The sequence below is a fragment of the Amblyomma americanum genome, chromosome 1 (genome assembly GCF_052857255.1).
Source record: "Amblyomma americanum isolate KBUSLIRL-KWMA chromosome 1, ASM5285725v1, whole genome shotgun sequence".
Classification (NCBI taxonomy): Eukaryota; Metazoa; Arthropoda; class Arachnida; order Ixodida; family Ixodidae; genus Amblyomma; species Amblyomma americanum.
The window spans coordinates 123,311,761-123,322,840 of record NC_135497.1 but is presented as its reverse complement, the minus strand read 5'-3'; the positions used below and the strand labels follow the sequence as shown (position 1 = coordinate 123,322,840).

Below are 11,080 nucleotides of genomic sequence, written 5' to 3'. Positions count from 1 at the left end.
CAATATACAGTATATATTGAGGGTTATGACTTTTGTAGGTTTTTAGGAAGTGCTCGCAAAATTTTCGCGTAATTTGCGCGCCCCATTTTTGAAGCCTTAATTTAAAGAAAGAAAGTGAGCAAATTACGCGAGTAAATGGGGTATGTTAGTGAATGAGGCTTATTTGCTTTTAGAATGTCAGAAGCAGTCGCCTTCACCACCATAGGATTAGAAGAAAATGAACATCAATTAAAATAATTCTTGACACTGTTGCATTTCATACGATGGTAATATGATGACCAGTGACATGTGAAGGCAAAGTTGCATGAGTTACTTTCCGACAAAATGTGTAAATAAAAACAAGTAGTGTGAGCTACACTCATTAATATGATAAACCCCTTCCTTCACCAGGATGTCCTTTTGGTTAATACTCGCAGCCTTCATAAATGCTATGATGGCTGGATTTATATGCTTTGCAGCAATTATTTGCACAATACAAATTACCATGATTTATGTATATTCTCGGTAATTATAATGGTATGCTAGGAAACTGCTTTCCTCAATTAACGCAAAGAAATGCCATTATAGTTTGTCTATATTCACCGTAAACATGGATACAGAAATCCATATATCAGCCTAAATAGACTGGTCGAAAGATGACAAATAATTTTTCACCTTTAATTGTGCAAAGGAACTTCCACAAGAGTCAAGAGAAATTCTTCCATGCAGCATTGGACACATAGCCATGTAATACTATGCATTTTATAATTATATGCATGTACTCTTGCACTATGGTATGTTCCCGGGCTAGTCACAGCGATTCTTTTTGGATGGGCCAGCTTGAACAATGGGACACGGGCATAGCGAGGCAAACAGGACACATTGCTGACTTTAAACTTAAGCGAAGGCCTGCCTTCATTGAAGTTGAAAGTCAGCTACATGTTTTCTTTGTCTCTCTGTGCCTGTGTCCTAATTTTCAAGCTGGGCCACCAAAATGATCTTGCACTACCTGCTTCATGGGCCACAGAAAGTTTTGCAGCCCATGTGTTTAAGAACTTTCATCACATCTGTTTTCCTCGAGCTTTTAGCTATTTAAAGCACCAAGAGTGAAATCTATGTCCAGACAGACTCCGGTTCTGATGCAATTCAACACTCTCATTTACACTTATAAGCATAGTATGTACAACATGTACAGCCTTTGTCAAAAATATACAGCCCATCAGGTTTCTTTCTGGGCTGTGAAGTGTGGCTTATTTTGCATTTTCAATATTCTAAGCCTTTCGAAGTTGAGAACACTCATCCTCACCTCTACGACGCATAGGACATCTAGGCGTGCAGAGCACCCCACTACATGGCTTAGAAGCAATTCATTTGGGCTTTATATTTCTGACAAAGGCTGTACATGAAAAAAAGCACAGTGCAACAGGAAACAAGGGCACAGAATAGCAGAGAAAACATAGGACCGGTGCCTGTCTGGTGCTTTTCACTTGTTGCACCATGCTGTTTGATATGGACCAACTAGCCGAAACCAAAGTATTATGTAACATGTACAATGATTTAGGATGCTTATTATATTCTATCTTCTCAAATGGTATTCCAAGATGCAAGGTTATGAAAGGTACAAGCCTTTGACAAATAGACCTCCCACAGCCTGCATCACCGGCACATGTGGAACTGTTGTAGTGGGCAAAATATTTGGCTGCTGTCAGCCTTGTGCAACAGATACTTGGGGCTGTTCTAATTACACGAACAAAGGCAGTGAAACTGGCTTATATCAATTCCCTTAGAATAAGGATCTGGAATGGGCATTTTTGCCCACGCACCCTTTGACATCACGCTGCTTGCAAACAAGGATAGTATAATACTCTGCAGCACATAATCACAACAAAAGCACACATAATTTCAAGCTAGCCTGTTAATACCTTACACAGGGATTCTAAACGAGCACTCATTATTTAATTTTGTTAACTTTTTAAAGCTTTGGGAGGGCCCTGGGGCAACAGACAAGGCCAAAAATTATCTTGATGCCAGTTGAATAAAAAAGAGAAAAGAAAGGAACAGGGAAAAAGAAATTGAAGCACTTAAAAAATTAATATGAGATGGTACAGAACGATGTGAAAGCCATAAACCAAATGCGTTAAACCGTTAAGGCACCTTATGCTATCGTTGCGGAAAGTTGTATTGCTTGTGCACAAAGCGATGTTGTTAGGAAGGGCATTCTGTTGGGCATCTAGAAAAAAAGAGCTTTTCATTATTGACATCCATCCAAGAATGTGGGCTGTCAAATGACCAGGTTTACACGACGATATTCTTAGTGGAGGATGTACTAGAGGCTACCTGGCTTGTAGGTGGTAGAAAAAGGAATTCAGGAGGCAGAGGTATGATGATGCAGGGTGATTGAAAACGTCAAAGCAAGAGGCTTTGCTCTGTGCAGTGATGCTAGTTTCTCTGTGCCATGACTGTGACATGATAAATTACGTGGCTTGGGTTTTGAATGATTTTTAGTCTGTCAGAGAGATATATTCGCGGCGGTGACCAAATGGATGACGCATTTCCAAGTTTTGGGTGCACTAAGTCAAATAAATGAGAACTCCAATGTCAAGAGGTGCTGATTTTAGGTCATGCGTCAGATAACAAGTGTGCAAGGTGTGAGCATATCATTTCAATGTGAGTAGCTCATGATAATAGACACATCGAGAGGATATTAGGACGTTTATAAGATGAAGTGTGTGTTGAGTTTATGTGGAATACACAGTAAACAGAGGTTTATTTAAAAGAAAGTGACACAACCTGAAACATCCCGAGGTTCAGCAAGAGGGCTTAGTCGGGCTGGTTCATGCATGTTGCCGTCTGTTAGTGCTATTCAGTCATTTCCCGAGGTTCACTGGCATGTGCCATTTTTCACACCATTCCATGATATTGCTGTTATTATTTTGTAGCTTAAAACCCGCCGCAGTGGCTCAGGGGTTATGGTGCTTGGATGTCGACCAGAAAGACATGGACTCGATCTGGGCTGCCGCGGTCGCATTTTGATGGTGGCAAAATGCTAGAGGCACATGTACTGTGCAATGTCAGTGCAGATTAAAGAACCCCAGGTGGTTGAAATTTACCAGAGCCCTCCACAACACCGCCCCTCATAGCCCGAGTTGCTTTTGGACTTTGTTAAACCCCAAAAAACCATAAAACCAAATTTTGTAGCTTAGTGGCTTCTCCAGGCTATGAATGGGGGATTTAAATGACGCAGTTCTCCTTGAAGGGTTGAAATTCTGTTTTTGCATTAGTTGGCAGAAGGTATCAGGTATCTTTATGGTAGGACATATCGGGGTGATAAGCTTATGCCGTAAGGGTTCACCTGGTGCTACACCAGTTAACAGTGAACTACACTTGTTATGGATATGAACCGCATGCAGCCTTTTACGAAGTATTCCACGTGTATTAGCAAGTAGATGACGATGCAGGGCATGGCCAAAGGCATTATAAAAATCATAGAAGATGGCATCTATTTGTAGGTTGTGATGAGGTTGTGTAGCCTTGATTCTAGCAGAGGTGGCATTTGCAAATGTTACATGAAGCTGCCAAAACCTATATAGCATGCACAGTTTAGTGCATTACATGACACAGTGCAAGCATTGTGAATTAATTATTTTCCAAATGCGAGGGGCCCCACCAGTACTGAGGAGGACTGTAAACAGGAATGGCATTTGACTTGACAGTTAAATAGTAATGAGCACTTTGGTGCTAATTTATCCAAAATCACTGCTTAGTGCCCCTAAAACCAAGTAAGCACTGTTAAATTCAGCAACTGGTTTATTTTACAATGTTACTCAAACTGTATGAAAGGAACTACAGAAAAGAAAAAGTCTGCAAGGATTTCTGGTCAACAGAAAACCATAAGGAATGTGGGTTGCAGAGATAAACATACATACAATGAGAGAATTAATTTCTTGCAATATTTTTTGATTGCACTATACCACAGCTTTTCATCCAACTAACAGCACTGCAAATATCCCTTTCTACATAACTAGGATCAAAGATGATAAGCTGACTTGCTGCACTTTTCCCAAATTATGATTTGAATATCTGTAGTTATCTACGCCATCTCCTACAGCCATTTCTAGCACAACATTTAGACCATCATTTTTTCTGCCCTTGAATGACAAAATGCCCATAGCCTACCTGCTTTATAATACACAATTTGATACTCAAAAAGAAAAAAAAGGACAAAATCTCAAAAATATCCACACCCACCCTTCATGTCCTCTACTAAGAAAAAAACAAGTAGCAGTGACAGTGTAAATACTGGTTCAGAGCATGAAATAAAAGATTAAAAGGTAAGTCAAAGACAAAGGTGCAATGTTTATATCATATCAAAAAACACTGACGAAGGGTTCAATACACTTGACTAGATGAGGCAACTTTACATAACAGTGTGCATTAATGACAACAGTAAATTGTGCAGCTGGGATAAGTGTAGAAAGAAAATCAAAAGAGGAAACATGGAAAATCTGCTCATCCACTGTGCAAGAATAATTACTACAAATGTGTACATAGAAAAATAAGGTTCAAGCACTTTGAATTCAAACTGCAACTCTGCAACAGCTACAGAACATTCTCATTTTAAGAGTTGTTTACATGCTCACCAGCAGTGAGAACAACTGGCCGTTACTGAATACAAACCAGATGACATCCTGGTTTATTCCACACATGAATTCCAACACGATGGCTTGTTCTACAGTACGGCTCTCTACAGTTTCTCATTTGCCAATAAAACCTTTCTGCACACTTCTGCCAGTGTTTATAATATATAGCTGTCAGCATGCCTAGTAACGGTTGGCAGTAGGAGAACGTCAAGTGCTCCAAAGATAATGACCACCACTTGGGTTGCAAAAATGATGAGATTACGCAGCGGCAACACTATGCAATGAAAGTGTTTTTGGTGAACAATATGTGTTGTGAAAGGAAAACATTGAGGCTCAAATTTAACCAGGCCAATCAGGTTGGTCGAGGAGCAGCCAGAATAATGACTTGCACTCTCTATAAAACAATAACAAAACTAGAGCTACACTGATACCACACCCACACATAAGGAAGAGGATGTATAATGTTACTTTGGTTCTGTGACATCAGTAACTCTTTAGAAAGATAAGTCGAAATTCGAAATGCTTATGATAACAAGCTCACTCCAATACCTGTGCCCGTTAAACTAAGGCTAGAAATTTATGAAGTATACCTTTCAACTGCTTGCCAACCTTCACTCACTGCACCTGAAGTGCTACAGAAATTAGGCAAAAAAACACACACACATATGAATCACAGAGAACTTAATGACTCAAAGTCAAGAAAAAAAAACCAGCACAACATATTCCTCTTTATGGGAATCTTAAAGTCCAAGAGACAACAAAAACGGGGATGTTCATCTTTGCTTACATAAACATGCAACTTTTAATTACTTGATCTCCTGCCTGACACAATTTTTTTTTCACATACACTGCACAGTACTGTCCCGAAGAATAACAATCATGTTATGTAAATAGGCCACAACTGCTTCAGCAACAGAATTGAGCAATTTGCTTCGGAGAGAATCTGAACCAGTTTCTTTCAACACATGTGCAGGAGCAGACCGCTTCAGACCTTTATGACTGGCCCCTTGGTGTCAGCTTTGTCCTCTTGCTTTGTAGTATGAATGTGGTGCTTCACCATTTCAAGCTGGCGCACACGTGTGTACGCTGCTGAGCCCAGGAGAACCAACCCATTGCTAACCCACCACAGGACAGACTTCAGTTCGGAGAACCAGACAACCGCCAGCACTGTCTGCGTGCAAGCCTTTGCAGTGCCGCTAACGTTGTGGGTAAGAGGGGATGTAACATGAATTTGCAACATAGTTACATAGCCAATCATAAAGCCAAAGACTCCGCTAACAAGCATAAGACTCCAGAACACGGGGTCGGTTAAAAAGGGAAAGTTGTAGATTACAGGCACTTCACCAAAAAGTATGACTAGGGGAAAGAAAAGTATAACCGCGTTTACATTGTTGTAGAAAGTGAGAAGCGATACGCTGTCTCCAACTAGCGGCAGCATTTTCTTCGTGTAGATACTGTACATTGACAACGTTGCACTGGCGAGTACACCACACGTCACACCAAACACAGACAAAGATCCCATCTGACCTTCCTGGTTCACACCCAGAAGAAAACCGGCCACGATGACGCCGCAGCAGGTGACGGCGGGCACTGATGTCGTCTGGCGCAGCACAAGGTAGGTGAACATCACGTTGAAAACGGTTGTGAGAGATCGGCTGACAGTGTAAAAGGCAACACCAACGTGCTTCAGGCAGAGGTTGTTGAAGGTAACCATGGCAACGAAGAAACCAGAAAGAGGCATCAGCGCTTTCAGTGTGCTGAAGTCGTGGCTAACCTTCGGAAACTGAAATAAGCACGGAAGCTTTTCGCTCAGGAAGCTCAGGATAATGCACAGAACATAGGACACGAAGCACTGGAAGAACGTGATGAATAGCGGGGCGTCGAGCTTCCGCTTCTTGTCCGACAACAGGGTGTTGTTGATAAAAACGAGTGATATTGATATTAACCAGTATGCACTGACAACGCCCGCAATTCGGAAGTACTTCATCACAATCGCCCGGTCACCCATGGTTCAATGAAGGCTGCGTGTGACGCTCGGGAGTGTAACTGAAGCTACAGAATGTCAGGGACACCGCTGTCGGGACGTTTCGAACAGTAGGAGATGATACAACACGTAACGAGCACTCACTGTAAAACACTATCACACCGTTTCAGAGTGCCGCGTCGACCGCGTCGTGGGCGTCCGCGTCTTGTAATTTGCATCTCGACTCGAGGATCGGATTGCCGTTTCAATGGATTCGCCTGCGGCGTTTGGTGGCGTCGCCTAGTGAGTTTTGTAAAATAAACCATTTTTAGAAGAATTGCAACGTTAAAACATTAAAATTTGCTGAAATGCTTTAGTAATTGTAACATGTTTTTACACATGAATTTTGAAGAAATTTTAATTTAAAGCTTTATGCTTTGCGACAAGTTGTCGCGTCATCTAAGGAGTAAATGTTGCACTATATAGGTAGACGCTAGAAATTCATCATTGGATATGATGAAAGGGAAGGCGAAGTACTATGTTGAGGTTTTTGACCGCACGGGAAGCGCGGTGCTCGCCAAAAATATCGACTATATTACCACTCAAAACATGGTTCTGACGTTGGTGAACAATCATAGCTGCTGATGATGATCCTGTATCAATGGCGCGGCATTTGAAAAGGTACGCGCCGGTGTAGACGACGTATGTCGCGCAGAGGTTGAAAACTGCTCACGCATACGACGCATGTCGCGCTGGTATTGATAAAGAAGCGTGGCAAGCGAAGCATTTCGCGCAGCGTTTGATAAGGCGCCGGTGCAGGTAACGCGCCAGCTTTCGATGCCTCTCTTTTTCCTCGAAAAGCGCACACGTCGGCTGCGTTTTTATGGAGAAAAAACGTTAAGGCTCCCGTGTGCTGTGCGATGTCAGTGCACGTTAAAGATCTCCAGGTGGTCGAAATTATTCCGGAGCCCTCCACTACGGCACCTATTCTTCCTTTCTTCTTTCACTCCCTCCTTTATCCCTTCCCCTACGACGCGGTTCAGGTGTCCAAAGATATGAGACAGATACTGCGCCACTTCCTTTCCCCAAAAACCAATTATTATTATTATTATTCTTCAAACAGGAAGGGTACTGGGGCTATATCTCAGTGTTGCCAGAACAAAAATGTTGACAAAACCGTGCATTCAGCGCAGAGCGAAAGACAACGACATGACTTTGGCGTTTTTACCGTATTCTACATTTATTGCAGGCACATCCGCGTTTCAATGGAGGTGAAATGCGAAAGACACTCGTGTGATGTACTGTGTCAGTGCACGTTGAGGTGCCCACTGAGAGTGAGACAGCTGCGCCTTTACCTTCCTCATTACCAACTTTTATGAAGGAAGGTGTGAAAACGGCTGGACATAGGGTGCTTAGGGTGCCTAAATGCAAGGCGCATGTGCATCGAAACGCCACTAGTCGGACTAAAGTTGCTGCAGATAAGTTATCAAGGGGCTTTAAGTCGGACTGGAGAAGAGCGCGCTCGCAACGCCGCGTCCAGACCGGCAACTAGTCATGTGTTGTCAAAGCACGGACATCGCATTCAACACGAGAAAGCCTGCGGCTGCTAACCCTTGCATATATGCGATCCCACACAAAAATGTCATATGACCGGCTATAGACATTTGGCCCAAATAGCTATAAACCTTTCCTATTTCTGTCTATAGCTGCATATACAGGCTGATATATTTTTCTATAGCGAGCTGAAGACAGTTGTATGGCTCCAAAGCTATAGCTTTAGTGGCTCAGATTTTTCAATAGCTGGCAATAAGCACCTCTGTAGGTGCTTATAGACGTTCATAAAAGGCCATAGACGGACATAGCTTTTTCCAAAGACGCCCATAGGACGTTTTTGTATGGGTTAGTTCATGATGATGATGCATTTTTATGGCGCAAGGGCATCAATGGCCAAAGAGCGCCATGGCACAAGGTATTTTTGACTTCTCAGGGTGGGGTCAAAGACCCATTTCACAAGCCCTTCACCCTAAATAAGCCGAGCACCATGCAGGGGAAAGCTTGTACCCATTGAGTTACCGGTGGGTGCCCGGCGGCACTGGGGATCGAACCCCGCACCTCCCGTATGCGAGGCGGATGCTCAAACCACTTGGCCACCGCTGCGGTGTGTAATTGGGGCCGGAGTATCCGGGTCCGAATCCGACCACGGCGGCCGCGTTACGATGGAGGTGAAACGCAAGAGGCAGAGGCACCCATGCGCTACGAGATGTTAGTGCACGTTAAAGATCCCCAGGTGGTCGAAATTATTACACAGCCCTCCACTACGGCACCTCTTTGTCTCTATCTTCTTCCACTCCCACCTTCCTCCCTTACGGTGAAGTTGAGGTGTCCACAGAGAAGTGAGAGACACTGCGACATTTCGATCCTTTCCTCAAAAACCACTAATTCAATATAAAAGCACAGAAAGCTGACGGATTTACTTGTTTCACGAGACATTCAACCATCCTTCTTGTAATGTGTAAATAGAAGATGCGAAACTGCAAGAACTATTTTCTAGTTTATCCTTTCGGCAATATATATAGACACACATTGGGCCCTCCAGGAGAAATAAAGTAAGAAAAAAGGGATAGGCGGCGAATGAAGTCAATCATGTTTCTGTCGCGAGCTGGGTCCACATATATCAATAACGGCCACAACTCCGGAAAAAAAGAATTTAGGGCTCATCGAGCTCTCCCTTACACCCCTGTGACATATTTGTAGCACGTGACCTGTACGACTGATTTAAGGTATAAAATTTGCACACGAAGCTGTGTAGTGACGCCCGCTGATTCCTTTGTCTTCTCGCACCTATAAACGCTGAACTCCCCTTCAACGCCAAGAAGAGGCATTTGCAATTAAGATAAATATAATATAGTTCGTGAATAGTGGTTGCTTGATCGAAGCCGCCGCCGTCGTTGCGAATAAACGCTTCTCCTCAGTCTTGAAGCTAGGGAAGCGAACGGCTTTTAAACGCCGCGAGTGCACAGGCTGTCGCTGCGCACACTTTACAAAATGTGTATGCGCTGCCGAGGCGAGCTATCAATTCCCGAACAAATCGACGACTTCTTGAGCGGAGGGGCGCACAGCCGACCTGTACGGCACTGACGGTCGAACGCTGCTGCCCCATATGGGTCGCGTCACGGATATGCAATGCTGTTGCTCTCGCGGAACCAAATGCCGCACATCCCAGTGCCGGCCACTGGGCGTCCGTCCAGAGCTGGACCAAAAGGCGCCCATCGGCAGGCTTATCACGCCAACGCGGTCGATACGTACCGGCGTTCATGTTTTACGCATCCGGCGGCGCCGGCGCATGCCACCTCGCTTCGTCGCGCACCACTGCCGCCGTGTTGGCGTAGCTAGGAGGCCGCGCAACCAGCAAGGTCAAGCCGAGCACGGTGCGACGCGGCAGTGGGCCGCCGAGATCCCACTCTGGCGTCGTAGCTGTGTGTCACGTGCTGCAGCACGCACTTTACCATTTCGATGCTGAACGCGTGGGGTGCACGCACTTTTACACTGCTTCGTGCTGTGCGTGCAAAAAGGTGGTGGTGGTGTATGTGGGTTTAACGTCCCAAAGCGACTCAGGCTATGAGAGACGCCGTAGTGAAGGGCTCCGGAAATTTCGACCACCTGGGGTTCTTTAACGTGCACTGACATCGCACAGCACACGGGCCTCTAGAATTTCGCCTCAATCGAAATTCGACCGCCGCGGCCGGGATCGAACCCGCGTCTTCCGGGCCGGCAGCCGAGCGCCATAACCACTCAGCCACCGCGGCGGCCCTGCAAAAAGGTCCTTCTTAAATCGTGCGTTAAACGCCCCAACAAATGAGCGAAGTTATTTTGACTTCATGATACTGCGTGAACAGTTTAATAATAGTTTTACTGACCCGTGAAAGGAATGCGGTCGAAGCTCTTTTCTCAATTTCTAAACGTGCTGCCTGTGCTTTTCTCTCGTGATACGGAGGCATAGTTTCGCTAGTTTGGATGGTGCCGTAAACGCCATAGGCACGTTGTACTTGTCCGTCACCATCTTCGGGTTGTTGAAAGAGGTGTCTATGGTGTTTACAGCACCATTCAAACTTGCGCAACAATGTCCCTGTATCACCGAAGTAAAAACCAAGAAAAGTGGTTGCGTCAAACATCACGCCAGGTCCTCTGTGGAATGCGCTGCTGAAGTTGCTGCGAAATAGCAGTAGCAGGTGGGAAAATGTACTACGTATGGCCAGACTGGACGCTGCATAAATGATCACGCACGGGGGCATGAGCTATCCTTGTTGACAGAGAAAGGTTCTTATGTGTCTGTACATTGCCGGGCCTGCAATAAGTGTCGGCCACATCTGAAAAAGAATTTTGATTTTCTAGTCAAGAGCCGTAATACTGTGGCACAGGAACTGATGGAAGCGTACTTTATGAAGAAAAGGGGGCACGATTGCATCAGGAACTCTTCGGTTGGGCTTTACAAGAATGA

At 44.5% G+C, this 11,080-nt stretch overlaps 1 protein-coding gene across 1 annotated transcript; it reads right to left on the bottom strand.

Annotated features, from left to right (window-relative positions):
* Positions 1–636: 636 nt before the first annotated feature.
* Positions 637–6,846, bottom strand: nac (GDP-fucose transporter nac). Its single transcript, XM_077646742.1, has one exon. The coding sequence runs from the start codon at positions 6,625–6,627 to the stop codon at positions 5,605–5,607; it is 1,023 nt and encodes a 340-aa protein (XP_077502868.1). The 5' UTR covers positions 6,628–6,846; the 3' UTR covers positions 637–5,604.
* Positions 6,847–11,080: the final 4,234 nt, after the last annotated feature.